Source organism: Lactuca saligna, chromosome 8 (assembly GCF_052625555.1).
Source record: "Lactuca saligna cultivar CGN05327 chromosome 8, ASM5262555v1, whole genome shotgun sequence".
NCBI lineage: Eukaryota > Viridiplantae > Streptophyta > Magnoliopsida > Asterales > Asteraceae > Lactuca > Lactuca saligna.
In genome coordinates, this window is record NC_136424.1 from 108,637,495 (window position 1) to 108,663,380 (window position 25,886).

At 33.8% G+C, this 25,886-nt stretch overlaps 1 protein-coding gene and 1 pseudogene across 2 annotated transcripts; both read left to right on the plus strand.

Moving 5' to 3' along the window:
* The first annotated feature begins 1,029 nt into the window (after positions 1-1,029).
* On the plus strand, positions 1,030-2,294 carry LOC145009999 (formin-like protein 17). Its single transcript, XM_078968602.1, has 8 exons — positions 1,030-1,200; positions 1,300-1,371; positions 1,456-1,554; positions 1,623-1,664; positions 1,793-1,873; positions 1,955-2,005; positions 2,113-2,194; positions 2,272-2,294. Exons 1-8 carry the CDS (start codon positions 1,030-1,032, stop codon positions 2,292-2,294), a joined length of 621 nt encoding a protein of 206 aa, XP_078824728.1.
* An 80-nt stretch (positions 2,295-2,374) lies between these two features.
* LOC145010000 (uncharacterized) lies at positions 2,375-20,900 on the plus strand (annotated as a pseudogene). Its single transcript, XR_013663851.1, has 32 exons — positions 2,375-2,401; positions 2,482-2,553; positions 2,640-2,756; positions 3,675-3,743; positions 3,811-3,877; positions 3,969-4,053; positions 4,146-4,263; positions 4,374-4,445; positions 4,529-4,627; positions 4,710-4,751; positions 4,849-4,929; positions 5,035-5,085; positions 5,190-5,271; positions 5,337-5,431; positions 5,516-5,587; positions 16,152-16,265; positions 17,182-17,250; positions 17,327-17,393; positions 17,488-17,572; positions 17,657-17,774; positions 17,893-17,964; positions 18,094-18,192; positions 18,277-18,318; positions 18,402-18,482; positions 18,569-18,619; positions 18,724-18,805; positions 18,866-18,960; positions 19,034-19,105; positions 19,193-19,309; positions 19,898-19,966; positions 20,044-20,110; positions 20,205-20,900. The product of XR_013663851.1 is annotated as an uncharacterized LOC145010000 (transcript).
* Positions 20,901-25,886: the final 4,986 nt, after the last annotated feature.

Below are 25,886 nucleotides of genomic sequence, written 5' to 3' on the forward strand. Positions count from 1 at the left end.
AAAATCGAATCGTTGGCCTATCTCGCTGCAATCTTTCTTCCATTCCTTGAGCAAAATTCAAATCTCGGTACGAAGATGCTTTTCGAAGATGAAACTCTTGAAGACCGACTTGCGCAACAAAATTGGCGATGACTTTTTGAACGATGCGTTGCTTTGTTATGTTGAGACCGAAGCACTTGTGAAAGTTGAGAATGAAAAAGTAATGGAACGGTTCCAAAAGATGTCGGCACGAAGAGGACAAATTTAAATTGTAATAGATAGTTGTTATGTTTTTAACTTTTTATGTAATTGATGGGTTTTTTTTAGTAGACGTAATGAATTAATTTTTGGTTTTATATTATGTTTCGCCCGAAAAAAAAAAATCGGCACTAGCAACACCTGCCATCAATTCCTGCGTCCGCCTCTGCGCGGGAGGAGGGTGGCAACGGTGAGCATCGACTCTTGAGAAGGCAGCATTAGGCAAGTAGGGAAACGGATGAGGAAAACCGGGAAAGGAGTATTGGGACTTTAATTTTTTTTATATAAAAAAATAAAATTATTTGGTAAATAGATTTGCATGTATATATATAAGTATATGGTAAATACTTTTCTAAAAGACAATATTTTGTGTAAAAACTGGAATTCGTTTGAAGTGAATCATGTCAGAACTCGCATACAAGGCATCGATGTAGAGTTTTTTTTTTTTTTTTTTTTAAGCCGCGAATTTCGTTTTAAATCTAATTTCTTAGGGTAATTCAAATCAATGAAATCTTACTTCAAGGTGATCCGAGTTTCTCTTTCCGGTGGTGAAAGAGCACGAAACTCGGCTAAGCTTTCCAATTATCTTCAAAAAAAAATTTGCGAACTCATGTGTTTCCTTGTTTTCGTTCTCCATAACATCCTATCTCCATCTTTTGATTGCATTTTTCACGTCTTTGAGCTTTTTGAGAAAGATCATATCTGGAGGCCATCAAATTAAAGGAATTATTATCCCAAGTATTAATCACGATATCATGTATGCCATCAATCAACAACCAGGAACTATAAAACATGAAAGGTGGGGTTCCGGAGTCTTTATGGTTCTTTAATTTCCATATTTCCCTAGGAACTAAGTTTTCTTCTAGTTTCCTCATTAGGGCACCAGAGATTGATATGTCCGAACTTGAAATACTCTTCTCAGCATCAAATCCAAATTCTGAAAAGCCCGAAAAAGTACAACTGGTATTAATTTATTTTCCTTCTTGATTTCATGCAAAATCTTTAACTCTACTTCACACATCTTTGTATTGAAGATTAGTTGATATTTCACTTTTGTTGCAGATTGACCATATGCGGGCATATAACTGTGAAATCATGCTTTCAAAGTTGAAGATACCATTGCCTGAATTGATGGTAAGCTAAAAACATTATACATTAAATAATATATTAGTTTTTCTAATAAATGTTTTTAATGCTTTTCGTTTTAAAACTGAACAGTGTTATGTCCTTGATTTGAACGATTCAGCAATGGATGTTGATAAGGTGGATAACATTCTAAAGTTCTTCCCTACAAAGGAGGAGATGGAACTAATTAAGGTGTATTTACATTTTACATTTTAACTTTGATTATATATCCACATTTAACTAATATTTTGTATGCTTAGGGCTATAAAGGTGAAAGGGAAAATTTGGGCAAATGCGAACAGGTATATATATAGTACTCATTCTCTCTTTACATTTTACATTTTAACTTCAATTATAATTATATCACTAGCATGTTAATGAACTCGGGGACCAAAATTTAAAAAATAAAATTTCCTTTTTCTTGTAACAGTTCTTCTTAGAGCTAATGAAAATTCCACGTTCAGAAGCTAAGCTCACAGCTTTCTCTTATAAGTTACAATTTATTACACTGGTCAGGAGATATTATTCTTTGAATTTCCTGCTTTTGTTGTACTTACCTTATTCTAACTTTAATGTTCTTTTGCAAATTTAGCTTACAGAACTTAGGGAAAAGATAAGCCTTGTATGTTTAACAGTAGAACAGGCAAGTTATTACGTATCTTTCACTTTAATTATGCAGTTATTCGGTAAGAATAATATTAGATTAAATTTTACTTTTATATGTATGTTGATGGTGGTTAATTATATCAGATTAGGAGTTCTGTAAAGCTACAGAGAGTCATGCAGACAATTCTTTCTTTTGGAAATGCTTTGAATCAAGGAACTACAAGAGGTGAGTTACTAATGTTTGTTGTTGTTGTTGTTGTTGTTGTTTTTTTTTTTTTTTTTTTTTTTTTTTTTGTTTTGAAGTTAAAGAAATTAGAACTGCATAGTTTTGGTTTTAGGTGCTGCTGTTGGGTTCAGATTGGACAGCCTCCTAAAACTTAATGAAACGCATGCTAGAAGCAATAAAATGACTCTCATGCATTATCTTTGTAAGGTAAGATTTTTTTTTTTTTTTTTCATTTGTTTGCGTTTCTTTCACTTTGTTAATGGTATCTGCTGTGCTGGATATGTTAGGTGCTTGCAGACAAACAGCCTGAAGTCTTAGACTTTTCCAAGGAACTTGGCAGTTTGGAACCTGCATCAAAGGTGATCCTTGTGGGATTTACATCTTTCTTTAAATTAAAGTTATGTTAGTTTCCTTTTTGCTGATTAAATTGATATATCTATTCCAGATACAACTAAAAATCTTGGCAGAAGAGTTCCAAGCGATTACAAAAGGACTAGAGAAAGTAGTCCAAGAAAAGAAATTGTCCATAAAAGATGGACATTTGTCTAAAAGATTTCGGAAGGTATGCACATATAGTTGATAAGAGCCATATATGTAACTTGTCAAAGGAATTGGAATCTGAGGGAGTTGGAATCACAAGGAATTACGGTTTGTTATGTGTTTGGTTGGCAGAAAATGGAATAAAATTAAATTATAAATATTGTATCTTTTTAATTTTCACTATATATATATATATATATATATATATATATATATATATATATATATATATCCAGGTTTTTTTGAGAACCAAATGACTTTTGTGAGAACTTACGAACTCATAATCAGCTCATCATATTTCAACACCAAAAACACGAGTCTTTTCCAAATGGTACGTCCCTATGACTGTTGATTGTGTATACATGCAAATTTCGAAAAAAAAAAAAAATTTTGTCAAATCGTTTTTTGAGCCTAGATATGGTTTAGACGCACCATTCAGAGAAGATTGGTGTTTTTGGCGTTGAAAAATGATGAGCTAGTTATGAGTTCGCAAGTTCACACGCTATTTTTGGTTCGCACAATAACTCAGCCATATATGAGGGTATTTTTGTCCTTTAATAAAAAATGAATGGAGCTGGATTCCTTCCACTCTCTAAGGACGAAGAAATCCATCAAACATGGAATTTGAAGGATTCTGGTGGAATTGTATTCCATCCATTTGGCAATGAAACACATAGTGCAATGGAATATCAAATTCCTATTCCGAACTACCAACCAAACTTGCCCTTCTGGTATGATGAAGGGCTACCATTAACTTCCATTTTCCTGATGGTGCTCCCTCTTTCTTAAAAAAATATTAACTTCCACCATGGTTGTTTTTCAAAGAGACAACTTCCACCATGGCTTTAAGTTGATCCATTGGTTATTGGACTAGTTTGTAACCATGACTTTAACTTTAAGTTTTAAGTGACTGCTTTATTTTATTTTTTTCTATGTTCAGACTCTGAAAAAGTTTCTTGCTTCGGCGAAACCTGAAGTAAAGAACCTGATTTCACTTTACTCTGAGGTGGTACGTATCAAAAAATCCTGTAGATTGCTATATGTTTCCAAAATTTTAAAACTGCACTTTTTTGTAGTCTAAAACTGTGAATGTATTAATTATTTACTTTGGAAAAGACCCCACTAGTTGCCCATTTGAAAAAGGTAATCAATCATCGAACAACCACTTCATGATAATATCTTCACGTGATCACTAATTGATCTCCAACTTCTACTTTTCTGATAATGTTTACAGTTGTTGAAACTTTGCTTTTGTTTGTGAGAATGTTTAATCAAGCCCATGAAGAAAACTGCAATCAAATAGAGGCGGAGTCTATATGGTTCTTTAATATTCCTATTTCACTTTATTTGATATATTGACATCGATCTCCTACTAAGTTTTTTTTTTTTTTTTTCTTAATTATGTAATTAGGGCGCCAGAGATTGATATGTCTGAACTTGAATCACTCTTTTCAGCATCAAATCCAAATTCTGACAAATCCTCAAAAGGAAAATCTAAAGCAGCTAATAAACCCAAAAAAGTACAACTGGTAATAATTTATTCTCCTTCTAGATTGCATGAAAAATCTTAAACTGTACTTGTGGTTGACTTCACTCATCTTTGTCTGAAACATTCGTTGATATTTCACACTTGTTGCAGATTTCGCATAGCAGGGCATATAACTGTGAAATCATGCTTTCAAAGGTGAAGACACCATTCCCTGAATTGATGGTAAGCTCAAAACATTATGTATTAATTTGAAACTTGGGTTTTCTGATAAATATTTTTATTGCTTTAGTTTTTAAACGTAACAGGAACATGTCCTTAATTTGGATGAATTACCAATGGATGTTGATCAGGTGGATAGACTTATAAAGTTCTGTCCTACAAAGGAGGAGATGGAACTACTCAAGGTGTATTTATAATTTACATTTTACTTTAACTTATATATCCACATTTTTTTTATATAATATAACTAACATTTTGTATGCTTAGGGCTATAAAGGAGATATGGAAAATTTGGGCAAATGTGAACTGGTATATAGTACCCATTTTCTGCACTCATATCATTAGCCTGTTAATTATGAACTTGGGACCGAGATCTAAAAAATTAATTTCTGATTTTTCGTAACAGTTTTTTATAGAGCTAATGAGAGTTCCGCGTGCAGAAGCTAAGCTCACAGTTTTTTGTTATAAGTTACAGTATAGTACACTGGTCAGGAGATATTATGCTTTGCATTTCCTGCTTTCTTACTTTTAGCGTATTTTAACTTCACTTTTTTTTTTTTTTTTTTTTTTTTTTTTTTTTTTTCAAATTTAGGTTACAGAACTTAGAGATAAGCTAAACGTTGTATATTTATCAGTAGAACAGGCAAGTTTTTGGTTATCTGTCACTTTAATAATGCAGTTATTAAGTGACAATAAGATTTGATTAAATTTTACTTTTTTTATACATGTTGCTGGTGGTTATATCAGATAAGGAGTTCTGTAAAGTTAAAGAGAGTCATGCAGACAATTCTTTCTCTTGGAAATGCTTTGAATGAGGGAACTAAAAGAGGTGAGTTATTAGTGTTCCTTCTTTTTGGAGTTACAGAGATTAGAATAACATGGTTGTGGTTTTAGGTTTTGCGGTTGGGTTCAGATTGTATAGCCTCCTAAAACTTAACGAAACACATGTGAGGAGCAATAAAATGACAACCATGCACTATCTTTGTAAAGTAAGATTTTTATTTATTTATTTATTTGTTTTGTGTGTGTTTCTTTCACTCTGTTTATGGTAACTGTTGTGTTGGATATGTTAGGTGATTGCAGACAAACTGCCTGAAGTCCTAGACTTTTTCAAGGAACTTGACAGTTTAGAACCTGCATCAAAGGTGATCCCTGTGTGATTTAGTTTTTGTACGGAAATTTAGAGTTTGTGGTGGAGATCTGGAGACCAACTTGGATCGTGATATCATTTTCCGAACTGATATTTCTACCATATGCTTAGGTTACAAAAAATTCAGCATAGGATAATCCAAGTGGACACTTACGTTTCTAGGCACAGAAAACTAAGCCAATATGCTAGAGGATTCTGCGAAAGTATGATGAAAACGAGAGCTTAAGATCGTAACCCTCTTCTATAGAGGAAGAGTTGTTTATATATTAAACACGATTAGGGTTTCATTAGGGTTGGGCCGTCATTAGTTGCTTTGGAAGCAAGTAATATCAATCCGGATTTAATGAGGATTTAGGGTTACCAAAACCTAACGGGTTTCATTAGTTTTACCATAATCACCCTCAAGAAATTGAATTTTCCAGCCAGGGACTCTGCCCCGAACCCCCGACTAGTCGTCGAACCGGCTTCTGACTCTATCTTATACATGCGTGCACTCCACACAACCTCGTACATATATTAGAGTACAAATTATGAAGCCCCTTAGCTCACATGTTGGTTCTAGTTACTTAAAATGACATGGTGACACTAAAATCACCAATAATCCTCCCCCATTTTAGTATAACCCTTGAACAAACATAACTTTATCAAACAAACCAAACTAGTACATAATCAAAATATCGAAATGATTGAATTTCCACTTAGTATCATACATTTGCAAATACTCGAGAATCAGGGTGTTCTAAGAATTGAACCCGTCAACCCATTTGAATACCAGAAAGTAAAATACATACTAGTTTATTGAATTTCTGGCATAATACAACTTGACACTGTTATAAAGCTGTATGTCCCAATCCTCTCATGATCGTATCAAGGTCAAGTCCACAACCTCTTGAAATGCGGTTACACTTCACAATCACGTAGGTAACTCCTTTCCATGCATCTGCACATACATTTATCAAAGGAATTATTAAGAAGTTAAACTTCAACCTGGCTAACTTGCATAACCGAACACATACCTAGGATGAATACTTCATGTGTTCCAATCTATAAGTATGAGCTTTCCACATTGAATCCAACTCCTAACATTATATTAGGAGGGAATTGGGTGTCTCATCATTATAGAATAAAATGGACTTTAATCCCATCCCGATTACAAACTTGTGCACTAAGTCTCTTGTCAGACCTTTAATCAAGTGATCTGCCAAATTTTGTTGCGATTTCACAAACTCAACCGAAATCACACCATTCATGATTTGTTCTCTAATCATACTATGTCTAACACATTGGTGTCTAGACTTGCCATTATAAACCTGGTTATATGTCTTAGCCAAAGCGGCAACACTATCACAAATGATAGAAATAGGTGCTATCGGTTTAGACCACAAAGGAATCTCATAGACTAAATTCCTTAGCAACTCTGCTTCTTTACCAGCAGCTGCTAACGCAACAAACTCAAATTCCATTATTGAGTTTGTAATGCAAGATTGCTTCTTAGAAGCCCAAGAAATGGTACCTCCCCCAAGCAAGAATACCCAACCAGAAGTTGAGGAATGGTCCTCCATGTTGGTAATCCAACTTGCATCTGAATGGCCTTCTAAAACTGAAGGACTCCCCAAGTAACTCAAACCATAATTCATGATTCCCTTGAGATACTTAAACATTCTATTCACTGCTTGCCAATGTTGAGCATTAGGATTGCTAGTGTATCTGCTTAACTTACCCACAACAAAAGCTATATCAGGTCTGGTACTTGTCATGGCATACATCAAGCTACCAATAGCCTTAGAGTGTTTCAATTGTGAAATGGGAACACCATTATTTGGCATTAATTTCACACTTGGGTCCATAGGAGTACTCACAGGAGAACACTCGGTAAAATTAAACCGCTTGAGAATTTTCTCAATATAATGACTTTGAGTCATTATCAATCCTTTATTCATCCTCTTAATTCATATTTCAATAATTACATCAGCTTCTCCTAAATCTTTCATGCAAAACTTGGATGATAACAATTTCTTTGTTTCATCCACTTGATTTTGATCGGTACCAAAAATCAACATGTCATCTAAATATAAGCAAATGATCACTCTAGCTCTAGTAGCATCATCAAATCTACTATAAAAACATTTGTCACATTGGTTTGTCTTGAAACAAAAAGACAAAATCACCTCATCAAATTTTTGATGCTATTGTTTAGACGCTTGTTTCAGCTCACACAAAGATTTGACAAGTTTACAAACCATATGCTCTTTACTGAGTATAATGAAACCTTCTGGTTGTTTCATGTAAACTTCCTCATCAAGATCACCATTTAAAAAGGCTGTTTTCACATCCATTTGGTGAATAACAAGATTGTGGATACTTGCCAAGGCAACCAACAATCTAATAGTATAAATACATGCAACTGGAGCATACGTATCAAAATAGTCAATACCGGCTTTTTGTCTAAAACCTTGAATCACTAACCGGGCTTTGAATTTGTCAATAGTACCATTAACATTCATTTTCTTTTTGAAAATCCATTTGCAACCAAGAGGTTTAGAACCCATAGGTAAATCAGACAACACCCATGTGTTGTTCTCAAGAATTGATGACATTTCGTCATCAATTGCTTCCTTCCAAAAGGCACTATCACGAGACTCCATGGCCTCTTGATAAGTTTTAGGATCATCTTCAATACTATAACAATAAGAGTATTCAAGATTAATTTCATCCCCTGAACCTTCCACCAAGTACAGTTGGAAGTTGGATCTGAAATTTTTAGCAATTTGGCATCTTTTGCTTCTACGAATATCCTGTGGTTCTTACACAATACCACCATCTTGAATTTCTGAATTTTGCTATTTATTAGCACCAAAAGTCAGATCCTTAGGCCTTTGAATCAATGAAAATCTCATCTCATCAAAAATTGCATCCTGCAATTCGATGACAGTGTTAATTGAAACCGAATCATTAGGTTCTATTACATAAAACCTATATGTCTTGGAATGTTCAGCATATCCAATGAATATGCAATCAATTCCACATTCTCCTAAAATTTTCTTTTTGGGCTCGGTAAGTTTTACAACTGCCCGATATCCCCAAACCCGAAAATAACTCAAATTCGGCTTTTTCTTGAACCAAAGTTCATATGGGAGTGTTTTGTTCCTTTTATTTGGAATCTATTCAATAGATAGCAGGCCGTTAAAATGGCCTCTCCCCAGAATTCTTCACTTAATCCCGAGTAAGACAACATCAAGTTTACCATTTCCTTTAAAACTCGATTTTTGCGTTCAGCAATACCATTCTGTTGGGGCGTGTAAGGTGTCGTGGTCTCATGAATGATACCCACTAATTGGAGGTATATGGGATCTATATATTCACCTCCCATAGCAGTCCTGAGACATTTAACCGGAATGCCCAATTGCAATTCCACATCGGTTTTGTATATTTTGAATTTATCTAAGACTTCATCCTTAGAATTCAACAAATACACATAGCAAAACCGAGTGCAGTCATCAATAAAAGTGACCACATACTTTTTATTTCCCAAAGAAGGAATGGAGTGAAAATTACACAGGTCAATGTGTACAAGTTTCAAAACAACTGAGTTTCTAGTAATACTAGGAAATGGCTATTTTGCCACTTTTGTAAGCATGCATGTTTTACATTTATCAGATGTCATATCAAAGGCTAGAATTAATCCATCTTTTGACATTTTATGCATCCTTCTAAAGTTGACATGACCTAATCTTACATGCCAAAGCATAGATTTATCAATATTAGAAGCAGAAGATACATATGCAGAATTTTGAACAGATAATAATTTGTCTGCAATATTTAAATGAAACATTCTATTATTTAAATATCTAAAGCCAACAAACGATCCACCATTAGACAAAACAAATTTATCTGACTCAATAACTTGTTTAAAACCTTCAGAATCCAAACAACTAGAGCTAACAAGATTCTTGTGAATCTTGGGAACAAACAAAACATCAGGTAACCTAATTGTCTTTTCATAAGTAAAATCCAGACACACGACACCTAAACCACAAATAGGAATAAAAGAATCATCTCCTATTTTCAACACCGACCCATCTTCAAGTGGAGTTAATATTTCAAACATCCGTTTATCCTTGCATACATGTTGCGTTACTCCGGAGTCGATCCACCAAGCAACATCATCATCCTGCACATAGAATGATTCAGGGATAAATGAAACATAATAAACATAATTCTGATTAGAATTATCAAAGTTAGTCAAAAACTGACCACCTTTAACGTGGGCCGAAGACCCGTTCACTTTCCCATTAGCTCCACTGTTTCCAGCACCTTTGTTACCCAAATTCACACGGCAATCACATTTGCAATGCTCAACTTGATTGCACCTCCAACAAACCATATTCTTTCTCTTTTTGTTGGAGTTGCTTGGGACATGTTCCTCCTTACATTTGCCATGTCCTTTGTGGTTCTGGTTCCTTGGTTTGTTTTCAACCATATGAACCGAGGGCTGTCCAGGTTCAACTTTTCCTTTGGGTTTTTCAGATTTGTCACGTTCCTTCACATGAAGAGATTCTTCAATAAGAATGTGACTAGCAAGTTGAACCAATGACAGGTCCTCCTTTTGATGTTTCAAGTTATGTTTGAATTCTTTCCAAGACAGAGGCAGTTTGTCAATGATAGTGGAAATAACAATGGATTCATCCATATTCATACGGTGCAGTTTAAACTGACTTTATATGCTAAGGAGTTCATTGTACTGTTCAGTGACAGACCTTGAATCTTCCATCTTATAATTATTAAATTCACTGACTAGAAACATCTTACTAGAAGCATCCTCAGTAACATATTTCAGTTCAAGAGTGTCCCACAACTCCTTGGCACACAAGGCTTCACTATTGATATCAAATAAAGCATCATACATACCGTTCAGAATGTGACCTTTGCAGATGTAGTCATCATTGTCCCACTTCTGTCTCTTTCTTGTCTCTTCAGTTGTCTCAACAACACCTTCCGCAGACTCTACTGGTCTTGGAATATTCAGCAGTATGCTGCTTTCAGAGTGGTCAACATGAAGTGCATCTTTTTCTTCCAACACCTAAAATCGATGCCTTCAAACTTCTCCAGCTTGGCAAACTTAGTACTCATCTCCTAGATTGAGTCACCCATCTCCAGAAACAGGAAATATCAGTTTGAATGTACGGAAATTTAGAGTTTGTGGTGGAGATCTAGATACCAACTTGGATCGTAATATCATTTTCCGAACTGATATTTCTACCATATGCATAGGTTACAAAAAAATTCAGCCTAGGATAATCCAAATGGACACTTACATTTCTAGGCACAAAAAACATAAACCAATATCCTAGATATTAGATAAATGTTATATATATTAGGCATTAATTACATGTTTATATTCTAGAGGGATCATAGTGTAAATATATCTATTATTAATACTTATGTAATTGTGACATTCTGGGAAGATATACAATTCACGTTTTACCAATTTAACCTGGTATCAGAGCCGCTATTCCCTAACCCTAAAATTGGCGCCACAGCAACCCTCAAGATCATCAACCTGCACCTGTTTCTACTCTTTCTTCCTCTTTTCTCTTGTCGATCAGTACACAACCAACACAATGGCGCCTCTCACAGCATTCACTACTGCAGAGAAAACAGCCCACAACTCTCATAAATTTGCCTTTACTTTGTCCCCAAACAGGCTTTGTACTCTTAAAATCCACCATCTCTGAGACGTCTTTTCAGCATGTTCAAGGTAATACATCACGTGATCTTTGGCTGTCTTTAGAAAGTGCTTATGCTCCTCATACTTCTTCTCGTGAATATACTCTTAAAATCCAACTTCTGAAAATCACAATGAAAGAAGATGAGTCCTCATCTGCTTACTTAACCCGTGCACAAGAGTATTCTAATGCTCTTGCTAATATTGGCGAACCAGTTAAAGAAAAGGACCTTGTCATGCTAGTTATCTCTGGCTTAAGAGAAGAATACAATAGCTTGAAATCTACCCTTTTAGCAAGACAGTCTCCAACAGCCTTTGCTGAACTTCATGGTCTACTGTCTGACCATGACTACATGATTACAAAGACCTCCACAGTGATGCCACCAGCCCAAGCGTTCACAACCACCACTAGACAACCCGGTTCCATGGCTGCTGGTTCGTCTCTATCACAAGATGCAGCAATCCAAGCTGTTCAAAAGCTTGCACAACAACTGGGGTTACAGCTCCAGCCAACTAATTCAACATCAGCCCAAGCTTTTTACACAAATCGATTAGGAAACAATCGCAACAGCCGATCAACAAACAACCATGGGCGTGGCAGCTACAACAATCGTCCACAAGGAGGAGGTAATAGAAACCAATTTATTTGGGCATCTAATCAAAATACTGTGTATGGTACATGTAACAGGTGCGGTATTGGGCATGTTCCGTCTCAATGCCCTAATCGAGATCCCTCCACCATACGTGTGAGACAACAACAACCATCCGCTAATTTTGCAGATTATCGATCCCGGGCCTCTTCTACCTGGGTCACTGATACTGGGTCTAGTCATCATGTTGCATCCGATCTCTCGAGCTTTGATCACTCCGAGGCATACCATGGCCATGACAACTTACATGTTGGCAACGGTAAAGGTTTACCCATTCTCCATATTGGCTCCTCTAAACTCTATTCTCCTAATAAAACTTTTCATCTCTCACACATTCTTCATGTTCCAGAAATCAAACAAAACCTTCTTTCTGTTCAAAAATTCTGCGATGATAATAATGTTTATTTTGAATTTCACACTTCCTTTTTTGCTGTGAAGGACGAGAATACTCACACTACCCTCCTCATGGGTCCAAGTAGTGGCGACCTTTACTCCTTCCACCTTCCGCAGTTGCAGTCTACCTCGTCTAAAGTTGCTTTCTCCGCTACTCGTGCTTCTTCCGTCACTTGGCATCAACGACTTGGACATCCCCATCCGCAGCTGTTGAAGTCAATGATTTCTAGATATAGTTTACCTTTATCAAACAATTTTGTCAATTCACCTTGTGATTCTTGTTCTATCGGAAAATCTTCAAAACTTCATCTATCATCTTCTAATTATAAAAGTTCTCATATTTTAGATTTACTCTTTTGTGATGTTTGGGGACCATCCCCTGTTACTTCTTTTGAAGACCATCGATATTTCTTACTATGTGTTGATCATTTTTCTAGTTTTATGTGGATTTTTCCCTTAAAATCCAAATCTGATGTCTTTAGTACTTTCCAACAGTTTCTTCTTACAGTAGAACGACAATTTCAAACCAAACTAAAATCTGTTCAAACTGATTGGGGAGGTGAATTTCGAAACCTCTCTAAGTTTTTCTCATCTCTCGGCATTACTCATCGCTTGTCTTGTCCTCACACCAGTGAACAGAATGGTGTTGTTGAGTGTCGTCACCGTCATGTGGTCGAAACCGGCCTCACTCTTCTTGCTCAATCCGGTGTTCCACAACGGTTTTGGCATTATGCTTTTGACACAGCCGTCTATCTCATAAATCGTATGCCTTCTAGAACCAACTCCAATATCTCACCTTTCGAACATGTTTTCAAACACAAACCTGATTTTTCCTTTCTTCGTGTGTTTGGTTGTCGATGTTATCCACATCTTCGTCCGTATAACAAGCATAAAATGGATTTCAGATCTCTTCCGTGCATTTTTCTTGGATATAGCACCTCCCACCATGGTTATCGGTGTTTTGACCCTCTTTCCGAACGCCTTTATATCGCTCGTCATGTTCGTTTTCATGAACAATTATTCCCTTACCAAATCAGCCCATCATCTCCACCCACATCTTCCTTTGATCCTTATACATCCTCTTATCCTAATCCTGTACCTGTACCTGACATATCAACTCCTTCCAATACATCCCCTACACCTCCTACGTCATCTGCACCATCCCCTTCCAATACATCCCCTCCACCTCCTATATCACCTACACCATCTCCTTTCAATACATCCCCTACACCTCCTACATCACCTACACCATCTCCCGCATCATCTTCTTCCCCTATATCTCCACATGAACCTCCTCTTCCGCCTCTCCTTTATACCTTTGCTCGACGCCCTAAAACTACCACCACCTCTCAACCAGAAAACACCACATCTCAACTAGCACATTCTACCTCCCAACCCGACAGTTCCTCCTCTCTACCTCGTCCTCGTCCCTCTAATTTGCGTCCTAATCCTAAACCCTCTCAACCATATAGTCCGGCCTCCTATCATACTACTCCTGTTCCTACCGAACCAGCCACCTTTAACGTTGCTAGCAAATCGCCTCAATGGCGTCAGGCCATGGCCGACGAGTATTCTGCTCTTCAGCGCAACAACACCTGGTCCTTAGTTCCTCCTCCATCGAATGCTAATGTTGTTGGTTGTAAATGGGTCTATAAGCTCAAACGTGATCCAACTGGGGCAATTACACGTTACAAAGCGCGTCTTGTTGCAAAAGGTTATCGTCAGCAACATGGTCTTGATTATCATGAGACTTTTAGTCCTGTTGTCAAAGCGACTACAATTCGGGTGGTTCTATCCTTGGCAGTCTCACACAGTTGGCCCTTACGACAACTTGATGTTCAAAATGCCTTCTTACATGGCGATCTCACAGAGACAGTCTACTTGCAACAACCACCGGGTTTTGTTGATCCGGACAAACCTGATCATGTTTGTCTTCTCCACAAGTCTCTCTATGGACTTAAGCAAGCTCCCCGAGCATGGTTTCATCGGTTGTCAACTGCACTTCATGCTCTTGGTTTTCGTGGATCTAAAACGGATCCTTCGCTGTTTATCTACTTCTCTAACGGTGTTCTCTTGTATATGCTTGTTTATGTTGATGACATTATTCTCACAGGAAATAGTCCCGCTGATATCGACCGGGTTGTTCAACATCTTAGTCGCATTTTTGCTCTACAAGATTTGGGGTCGTTATCTTATTTTTTGGGGGTTGAAGTTATTAAGCAGGGGTCCGACATTGTTTTGTCTCAAAGAAAATACATACTCGAGCTACTTGAACGTGCGAATTTGTCTAATGCCAAATCTGTGCCATCTCCGATTACTACCACCGCCAATCTTGCCCTTGGCGACAGTCCACCATTTGAAGACCCGGTTAAATATCGTCAAACAGTTGGTGCACTTCAATATGTGACTCTTTCACGGCCGGATATTTCGTTTGCGGTAAACAAAGTGTGTCAATTTATGCACTCTCCGACTCAGGATCATTGGTCTGCGGTTAAACGCATTTTGCGTTACTTACTTGGCACAGTAACAAGTGGACTTTTATTTCAGCGCACTTCCGATAGTGTTCTTCATGCTTACACAGATTCGACTTTTAATGTCTTGAATGCTTTCTCTGATTCTGACTGGGCTGGTTGTCCGGATGATCGTCGATCCACTGGGGGATATGCTATATATCTCAGTTGTAATCTTGTCTCATGGTCTGCTAGGAAACAAAAGACTGTCTCGCGATCATCAACAGAATCCGAGTACAAAGCCTTAGCCGATACAGTTGCTGAACTCACATGGCTTCAAACTCTTCTACAGGAACTACGATTTTCTACTCGTACTGTTCCAGTTCTATGGTGTGATAATCTTGGTGCTACATACCTATCTGCTAATCCGGTCTTTCATGCTCGTACCAAACATGTTGAAGTTGACTTTCACTTTGTTAGAGAAAAGGTTGCTCAAAAACAACTCCTGGTTCAGTTCATCAAAACAGATGACCAGATTGCAGATGTGTTCACTAAACCACTGCCTTCTCAATGTTTTCAGTTCTTGCGGTCCAAGCTAAGAGTCGCTCCCCGACCTTAGCTTGCGAGGGAATATTAGACAAATGTTATATATATTAGGCATTAATTACATGTTTATATTCTAGAGGGATCATAGTGTAAATATATCTATTATTAATACTTATGTAATTGTGACATTCTGGGAAGATATACAATTCACGTTTTACCAATTTAACCCTAGAGGATTCTATGAAAGTATGATGAAAATGAGAGCTTAAGATTGTAACCTTCTTCTGTAGAGGAAGAGCTGTTTATATATTAAACACGATTAGGGTTTCATTACGGTTGGGCCGTCATTAGTTGCTTTGGAAGCAAGTAATGTCAATCCGAATTTAATGAGGATTTACTATTACCAAAAACTAACGAATTTCGTTAGTTTTACCATAATCACCCTCAAGAAATTGAATTATCCAGCCAAGGGCTCTGCCCCTTGGACCCCGCTAGGGCGCTGCCCCTAGACCCCGCTAAAGGGGTGCTGCCCCTTCGGAAACCCCGAACATGGGGGTGCTGCCCTCGGACCCCGGACTAGTCGTCAAACCGGCTTCTGACTCGATCTTATACATGCGTGCACTCCGCACAACCTCGTACATATATTAGAGTACAAATCATGAAGCTCATTAGCTCACATGTTGGTTCCAGTTACTTAAAATGACATGATGACACTAAAATCACCAACAGTTTTTCCTTCAATTAAAGTTATGTTAGTTTCGTTTTTTGCTGATTATAATGATATATGTATTCCAGATACATATAAAAATCATGGCAAAAGAGATGCAAGCGATTACAAAAGGACTAGAGAAAGTAGTCCAAGAAAAGAAATTGTGTAAAAAAGGACATATGTCTAATCGTTTTCATAAGGTATGCACATAAAGTTAATAAGAGCCGTAAATGTAATAGTTCAGCGGAATTGGAATCTGATGGGTGGGGATCCCAAGTAATTGCGGTTTATCATTTGTTTAGTTGGCAGGAAAAAAAATAAAATAAAATTATAAATATCGAATACCTTATTCATTTTCAATTATATATATATATATATATATATATATATATATATATATATATATATATATATATATATGTCACGTTCATTTGAGACCATGTTAATTTTTTGGGACCATGAGACCAATTCTAAAAATAATTTTAAAATGCAAAATAAAATGAAAAATCCGAAATTCTTTTTTTAATTATTATTTTCGTCACTTTAATTATCTTAAAAATAAAAATAATAATAAATAATAAAAATAATAATAATAAAAATAATTATTTTTTTTTGAAAAATACATGAAATATTCTAATAGAACATTACATTATAAATATTCTAATGTGATTTTTAAAATGTTACAATATTCTACTAGATTTGTTAGATATGTAAAATATTCTAATATTCTACTAGAATATGTAAAAATTTGTATTTTTTATTTATTTATTTTTATTTTTTTGGTATTTTAAAAAAAACGGAAAATATAAATGACGAAAATAATATTTGAAAAAAAAATTCAAAAAATTTCAATTATTTTGCATTTTAAAAATGTTTTGTTTTATCTATAAAATGAGTGGAGTTAATAGGATTACGTCTCAAAGTCTCACAAAATTAGGTCATCTCAAATGAACCTAACCATATATATATATATATATATATATATATATATATATATATATATATATATATATATATATATATATATATATATATATATATATATATATATATATATATATATATTATGTAGGTATTTTGGTCCTTCAGGTGAATGTTTTATTTTTCCATGTTTAGATCCTGAAAGAGTTTCTTGCTTCTGCGGAACCTGAAGTAAGGTCTCTGGCTACACTTTACTCTCGGTTGGTATGTATCAAAAAATTCCATTAAATGCCAATATTGGTATACGTTTCTCAGTTCTTAAAACTGCACTTTTTTATAGGGTAAAAATGTGGATTCATTAATTATTTACTTTGGAGAAGACCCTAAAAAATGCCTATATGAACATGGTAATCAATCATCAGAACAACTTACATTCATGATAGTATCTTCACGTGATCACTTATTGATCTGCAACTTCTACTTTTATGATAATGTTTACAGTTGTTGAAACTTTGCTTAAGTTTGTGAGAATGTTTAATCAAGCCCATGATGAAAACTGCAAGCAAATAAAGGCGGAGTCTATATGGTTCTTTAATATTCCTACATCTCTTTATTTGATGTATTGACATCGATCTCCTACTAAGTTTTTCTGTCCTCATTTCCTCATTAGGGCACCAGAGATTGATATGTCGAAACTTGAAACACTCTTTTCAGCATAAAATCCAAATTCTGACAAGGCCTCAAAAGGAAAATTTAAAGCAGCTAACAAACCCAAAAAACTACAACTGGTAATAATTTATTCTCCTTCTTGATTGTGTGCAGAATCTCTAACTGTAGTTGTGGTTGACTTGACACACCTTTGTTTGTAGGCATGTAGCATGCGTTGATATTTCACACTTGTTGCAGATTTCACATAGCCGAGCATATAACTGTGAAATCATGCTTTCAAAGGTGAAATCATCATTGCCTGAGTTGATGGTAAACTCAAAACTTTATGTATTAAACCGTTTGCCTTCAATCGATATGTATTGAACCAATTTATGTATTCAATTGAAAATTAGGTTTTCTGATATATATTTTTAATGCTTTAGTTTTGAAACTTAACAGGAACATGTCCTTAATTTGGATGAATTAGCAATGGATGTTGATCTGGTGGATAGCCTTATAAAGTTTTATCCTACAAAGGAGGAAATGGAACTACTTAAGGTGTATTTACAATTTAATTATATTTTACATTATATTTTATATCCACATTTTTTTCATAAAATAACTAATATTTTCTATGCATAGGGATATAAAGGAGAAAGGGAAAACTTGGGCAAATGTGAACAGGTATATAGTACTCATTTTCTGGATTTAATGAACTCGGGGACCGAAGTTTAAAAACATAAATTTCTGATTTCTTGTAACTGCAGTTCTTCTTAGAGCTAATGAAAGTTCCACGTTTGGAAGCTAAACTCGTAGTTTACTCTTATAAGTTACAGTTTAGTACACAGGTCAGGAGATATTATATTTTTCTTTGCATTTCCTGCATTCTTGTATTAACCGTATTTTAACTTTACTGTGATTTTTACAAATTTAGGTTACAGAACTTAGGGATAAGCTAAGCATGTTATATTTATCTGTAGAACAGGCAAGTTATTAGTTATCTATCACTTTAATTATGCAGTTATTCCGTAAGAATAATATTGGATTAAATTTTACTTTTGTAATACATGTTGATGGTGGTTATATCAGCTTATTAGTTCTGTAAAGTTGAGGAGAGTCATGCAGACAATTCTTTCTCTTGGAAATGCTTTCAACCAGGGAACTACAAGAGGTTAGTTACTCCTATTAGTTTTATTTTATTTTTAGTCACAGAAAATTGTTTTGGTTTTAGGAGCTGCTGCTAACTTCAGACTGGACAACTTCCTAAAACTCAACACAACGTGTGCCAGGAGTAATAAAATAACTCTCATGCATTATCTTTATAAGGTAAGATTTATTTATGTATTTGTTTGTGATTCTTTCACTTTGTTTATGGTATCTGCTGTGCTGGATATGTTAGGTGCTTGCAGACAAACTGCCAGAAGTCCTAGACTTTTCCAAGGAACTTGGCAGTTTGGAACCTGCATCAAAGGTGATCCTTGTGGGATATTACATTTTTCTTTAAATTGAAGTTATGTTAGTTTTGTTTTTGCTGAGTAAAATGATATATCTATTCCAGATACAGTTAAAAATCATGGCAGAAGAGATGCAGGCGATTACAAAAGGACTAGAGAAAGTAATCCAAGAAAAGAAATTGTGTAAAAAAGACGGACATGTGTCTAATGGTTTTCGGAAGGTATGCACATAAAGTTGGTAAGAGCCATAAATGGAATATGTGGAAGGAATTGGAATTTGAGGGGATTGTGATCCCAAGGAATTGCAGTGTTTCAGGCAATAATTGGCTGGCAGGAAATAGAATGGAGTTCAATAATAAATATTGAATATCTATTTCAGTTTTAACTTTTTTATTTGAATATATATATGATGAGGATATTTTGGTCCTTCAAAAAAAAAAAAAGAACGGAAATGGATTCCTTCTGATCTCTATGAAAGATTAAATATATCAAACATTGAATTTGAAGGATGCCGATGGAATTGTATTCCATCTATTTGGCAACCAAACACGTAATGGAATGGAATCTCAAATCATAATTCCATCAGAACTTCCAACCAAACTTACTTTTCTTATATCATGGGTTACCAGTAACTTCCACTGATAATAATTTTCCTTAGGGTGATCCCTCTTTCTCAAGAAAAATAAAACCATTAAATTCCACCATGGTTATAAGTTAATCCACAGGTTATTGGACTTGTTGTACCTGTGATTTTAACTTTAACTTTTATTGATTGTTAACTGTTTTAATTTATTTTTTTCCATATTCAGTCTCTTGAAAAGTTTATTGCTTTTGCGGAACCTGACGTCAAGTCCCTGGCCACACTTTACTCTCAGGTGGTATGTATCACAAATTCATGTGAATACAAGGATTGCTATACATTTCCCCAATTTTTAAAACTTTATTTTTTTTATAGCATAAAACTGTGGATACATTAATTATTTACTTTGGAGAAGATCCTGTTCTTTGCCCATATGAAAAAGGTAATCAGTCATCAAAAACGACCTACTTTCATGATAATATCTTCACATGATCACTACTTGATCTCCAACTTCTGTTTTATGATAATGTTTACAGTTGTTACAACTTTGCTTTTGTTTGTGAGGAATTTTAATCAAGCCCATGAGGACAACTGCAAGCAAATAGAGGCGGAGAACAAGGCAGCACAGAAAGTTCTAAGTGCAGAATCACTCCAAAATGGAGTTGGAACTGATAAGAAATAAAACACCTAATAGAAAGTGTTTTTGAAGAAGAGGGGTTTTCATGGTGAGTTTCTGCAATGTAAAGTTGTATAATACCACAGTTTTTGCTGTAACTGATAAGCCTTGGAGCATCACCAGACTGAAGGAGTGAAGGTTAGTTTTGATTATCGAAATTTTATCAAGAACTTGATAAGATTTGATGTAGATTTGTTTTTCCATTTTATGATGAATTTGATGTATTTCGCACCAAAGAGAAGTGGGTGTGAGTAATTTTTTTGCAGTTGGCAGCTTGTAAATATGTAGGAAACTTAATTAGTTTTGGGACTGAAATGGTAGGATATAGAAAATTTGGTAATGTTTTAGTGTGATTGCATACTAGGTCTCACTGATTCTGTAGAAATTTTAGTTAAATCTATTAGATTTTCTAGTTCTTTAAGGTGGAGTTTGGTGGTTGTACAGTACCGGAGAAAAATATTCATAGGTTTGTTTGACATCAAGGTAGCATTTAGTTGTTGGACTGAATGGAACAAAACTGAATTGTGAAAGAACTGGAGAAAAATATACATAAGGCGTTTGGCATTAAGGTAGCATATATATATATATATATATATATATATATATATATATATATATATATATATATATATATATATATATATATATATATATATATATATATATATATATATATATATATATATATATATATATATATATATATATATATATCCTACATTTTGTTCCTACGTATCCTTCTACTTAATGAAATTGTGACATGTGTAACATTTAATGTTCATTTAATGAAATTTAATGATATTTTACGATATTAATATGACAAATATCATCATTTAAATGAGTAGAGTATTGGTAGGATCTAAAGGTAGGAGGATATTTAATTTCTATCTCTCTCTCTCTCTCTCTCTCTCTCTCTCTATATATATATATATATATATATATATATATATATATATATATATATATATATATATATTGAGATCGGTTGAGAACTCAAAGTTTCTCGAAAGTTAAAGATGGAGCGTGGGATCAAAATTAACTCTTTAAGGGCATGATCGTCTTCTTACCAATCTCATGTAACTTTTTGTATTATTAGAATTATTAATAAAACTCTCAAATTAACATTATAAATCAATTTTTTTATAAAAATAACAATTTTCATTTTTTTTAATTATAGAGTTTTAAAATTTTTTAAAAAAGCTGAAACAAATTTTTTTTTTCAAAAACTACATTTTAAAAACAAAAAACAATAAATTTTATAAACTTAGTAAAGTAAAAAAAAAAAAAAAAAAAAAAAAAAAAAAAAAACCTAGAATATTTATATATATATATATATATATATATATATATATATATATATATATATATATATATATATATATATATTACTTGTTTAACCAAAAAATCAACCTTTTAGGAGCATATAAGCATATTTTTTCAAGTGAATGTATTAAAAAAAAAAAACTGGAATATTAAAAAAAAAAAAAAAAAAAAAAAAAAAAAAAAAAAAAAACTATAACTTTTTTTTAACCAAAAATAATCAACCTTTTAGGAGCATATAAGCATATTTTTTCAAGTGAATGTATACATATTTCTTATACTATAATATTCGTAAGTAAATCACAAAAAATCTCATTTTTATTAATTAATCTATAAACATAATAGTACAAGTATTTTATTCGATAGAAAATAAAATATAAAAAATAAAAAATGCTACAAGTTTCAATAAAATATAAAAAATAAAAAATGCTACAAATTTCGAAGCGTTTCATGTCTTCGTGTCAATATTTCCATATTTTCTTCAATTTATCATTTTTCATCTCTTCAATATCCACCATAATTTCTTCCAAATCTACAAGAAAATTAAAAAGAAATTGATTTATTCAAAAACATTCACAAAACTACATATGTGATTTTCATGCGATTAACATATGAATCACATGCGATTCACATATGAATTACATCCGATTCACATATGAATCACATTTACGTATGTCATCATATGTAAATCACATGCGATTCACATATGAATCACATGTGATTCACATGTAAATCATATGTGATTCACATGTGAATCACATATGATTCACATGTAAATCACATATTATTCACATGTGCATAAAATGTGAATTATATGTGAATCGCTAAAAGGAAACAAATCAAAATAAATTTTATGGCTACACAAAATAAATAATTAAGATTATTGACGTGTGAATCACAAGTGACATGTGTGAATAACAATTGCAGTGCAATCATGCATTAATCTTAAAGGTTTTAAACCTGCAATATGTGCAGCATCAAGATAAGATCGCCTTTGTAAGTCTGTGAAATATGATGGAATCCTAATCACACAGATTGAAACAGGGGTTTCAAAGTTTTTCTCTGCCATTTGCTTGAAATTTGCAAACAGCATTCCCAAAATCTCCACAGGTCTATAAGTGTGTTTCTCATTCAAGTACTGTAAGTGAACCAAAACACCACTATCAAAATCTTCACTCATTTCTCTCATTTGCAACACAAGATCATTATGACTTCATTGCAACTGGAGACTATCTTGAAGGAAGCTTTTGATTTAGACCATTGACCCCTAATACTAGTTTAGAACTTATCATAAACCTTAATACTAGAAACGTAACTTGTTCTCCGGTAAAAAATTCATCAATCTCCCAAATTGATCTCTATATGGAAATATGGAACTGACAACAAAATTGTCATTAGATCCTTTTGATATTTAGTAGAAATCGACCTAGGTAAACGAATTCAAGAAAGGTTCTCAAATTAATCCTAATTCAAAAGGTAACCTAATGCACATTTTCAATTTTACAACTCTTTTCCAGGAAAACCTTAGCACTAACTACTCCAACAAAATTAAATAATCACACGAACGATCGATGACCAAAAACATTGTAATTGTCGGCAGATGCGATCCAGATAAAGGAATAAAGGACTGAACTACAAGGAGGAAGAAAACTGGATACCTGATCATGGTTGTTGCCAGCAAGATAATATGTTTCGGTGGTGGTGAGGGAAGAAGGTAAAAGAGAGTGTCCATGGGTTTCTTAGTTACTATCACCGATCGAAGCACCTATATTCCTCAAATGTTCTACTTTAGGACTTTTCACCTGGATCGAAGCACATCCTCTTTTTTACCATTTAATTCCACCATAACTGCAACCAAATCAGTGGTGATTAAGGTCGATCGTCAATCATTAATGTGTGTGTCGACTTTATTGCTCACTATAGCGGTAGATTTGGCGGAAATCGGCAGCAGAGCGATTATGTAGGGAGAGATTCAATGAAAGGAGGCAGACGATGGACTGAGAGAGAGAGAGAGAGCTTCGACTTTCACCTTCCTCGATTCAATGAATAAGAGAGATAGTAGACGGAGGAGACCATTAATAAATCGGACATTGGTTCTGGATCGGGGAACGAACGCCGATGAAGCTATGAGAGAAATAGGGACGACGAGACGATCGGGGGATTTGTGAGAGAAAGAAGGCTTTCATTGATTTAGGGGGAATGATTTTCAGTACCATAAATTCCCTTAGATTAATTTAAGTATCATACTTCGTGTTTAATTCTTTTCAAATATTTACAACAATGCCACAAAACATCTCAACCTTCTATTATTTTAATCTACCGGCCCTCGTTTGGTTCTCAGGAAAATATGAGTTCTCAAATGATCCTTGCTCTCTCTCTCTCTCTCTCTCTCTATATATATATATATATATATATATATATATATATATATATATACATACATACATACATATATATATATATATACATACATACGTATATATATATATATATATATATATATATATATATATATATATATATATATATATATATATATATGGTTAGGATTAAATGTGAAACCTAAATATAGTGTGAATGTATGACTAAATATGGACCGTTGGATTAGAACAATCTAATGGCTAAGAATGGTTATGGACTTAATTAGTGTTTAAGAATTTATTTAATTAATTTACTCATAAAATCATTTACAAGGAAACTGTGTCATTATGTAGCAATTTAAATTAGGATGGACGAGTAATCCGGAAATATTTAATGCTTTAATAATTGTCCTGATGAATACATTTGTTATACATAACCGTACAAGTTTTTTTTTTTTCTGTTAGAAAGTATGATACACGTAATATATACTTTAAGAATGTGCTAATTATAATACAATATCTATTCTTCAAGAATTTGTTAATTAATTATTCAAACCCTTATTTGCGTAACACTAAATAAATATTTTCAAAAGCTTATACATAATAACAAATTCTTTAAGAATGTAATAACAAATAATCTCTATAAACATATTCTACAAGAATATGATTGCATTTACAAAATCATGTATTAATATTTTAAAACCAATATACTCCCTTCTTGTACATATTCTTAAAGAATGTGATATTCTAGAAGAATATAATTGCATATACATATTCACGTATTCTTCTTTTAAAATTATCAATATACTACATATTCTTGAAGAATGTGACAACTCTTTCTTAAAAACGAAATCGCACCAATATGATATCAAATATTAAAAAAAAAATCACGCCTCTTCCTTAAAATCGATTTATAGATTAGAGAAGATCATTGTTAATGTTTCTCGAAATCGATTTACATATTGGAGAAAATAGATGATAATGAAAGATAAGACCATAAATAAGTAACGTGTTCATAGCTAAATTTACGGAATAGATAAATCTAATTAATAGAAATTTACGTTATTTTACTTTAATCTATCTATCAAACGATTGGTCTAGAGTCCGCCATACGTTCACACAATATATAAGGTTTATATATGAACCTAACTCTCTCTCTCTCTCTCTCTCTATATATATATATATATATATATATATATATATATATATATATATGCAAACAAACACAAACGAAAGCAAATAACTCAATTTAAAACAATCGACTTAAAGTAGTTCCACTTAGATTTCGAATCCTTCTATTTTCATATAGTTGATTTATTAAAGTGCAATTGATTGATAAGTTGATTACCGAATATTATAATAATTAGTTATCTTGTTCCGATGAACTAATACAATTAATTATACAAAAAATAACAAAATGATCTTGTAATTAGCCAACCTAACAATCAATTAAATACTTGAATTATGAATGAATTTATCTAACAATTTCTTATCAATGATCATAACAATTGATGTAGCGCAGCATTTGTAATGCCCGTAGATCCGAACTAGTCAAATTTAGAGGTAATAGGGTCGAAAATGACTTTTCGACAAAAGATTATTTAGAATAAATAATCTTAACCAAGTTTTAGAATATGTCACAAGGTTTCCGTACATATAAAGAGCGTCGAATTCCGAGTTATAACAAAAAAGTTATGATCCGTCAAAGTTTCGCGATGGAACCGGTACGGCACCGGGAAGCGTAAATAGTGATTTTATGATGGAGGACTTTTTAGCCTTAGTGATCTAAACGAAATTCATAGAATATGTTAAACCAAGAAAATCCATAAAAAGAACGCCCAAATCTGACTTCGTATGAAGAA

Bases quoted from the DNA above. Each gene is read 5' to 3' on its own strand.
- LOC145009999 (XM_078968602.1), top strand. From the start codon at position 1,030: ATGAAAGGTGGGGTTCCGGAGTCTTTATGGTTCTTTAATTTCCATATT. The intron at 1,201-1,299 runs GTATTAATTTAT...CTTTTGTTGCAG, and splicing joins AGCCCGAAAAAGTACAACTG to ATTGACCATATGCGGGCATA. The intron at 2,195-2,271 runs GTGAGTTACTAA...TTTGTTTTGAAG, and splicing joins GAATCAAGGAACTACAAGAG to TTAAAGAAATTAGAACTGCA.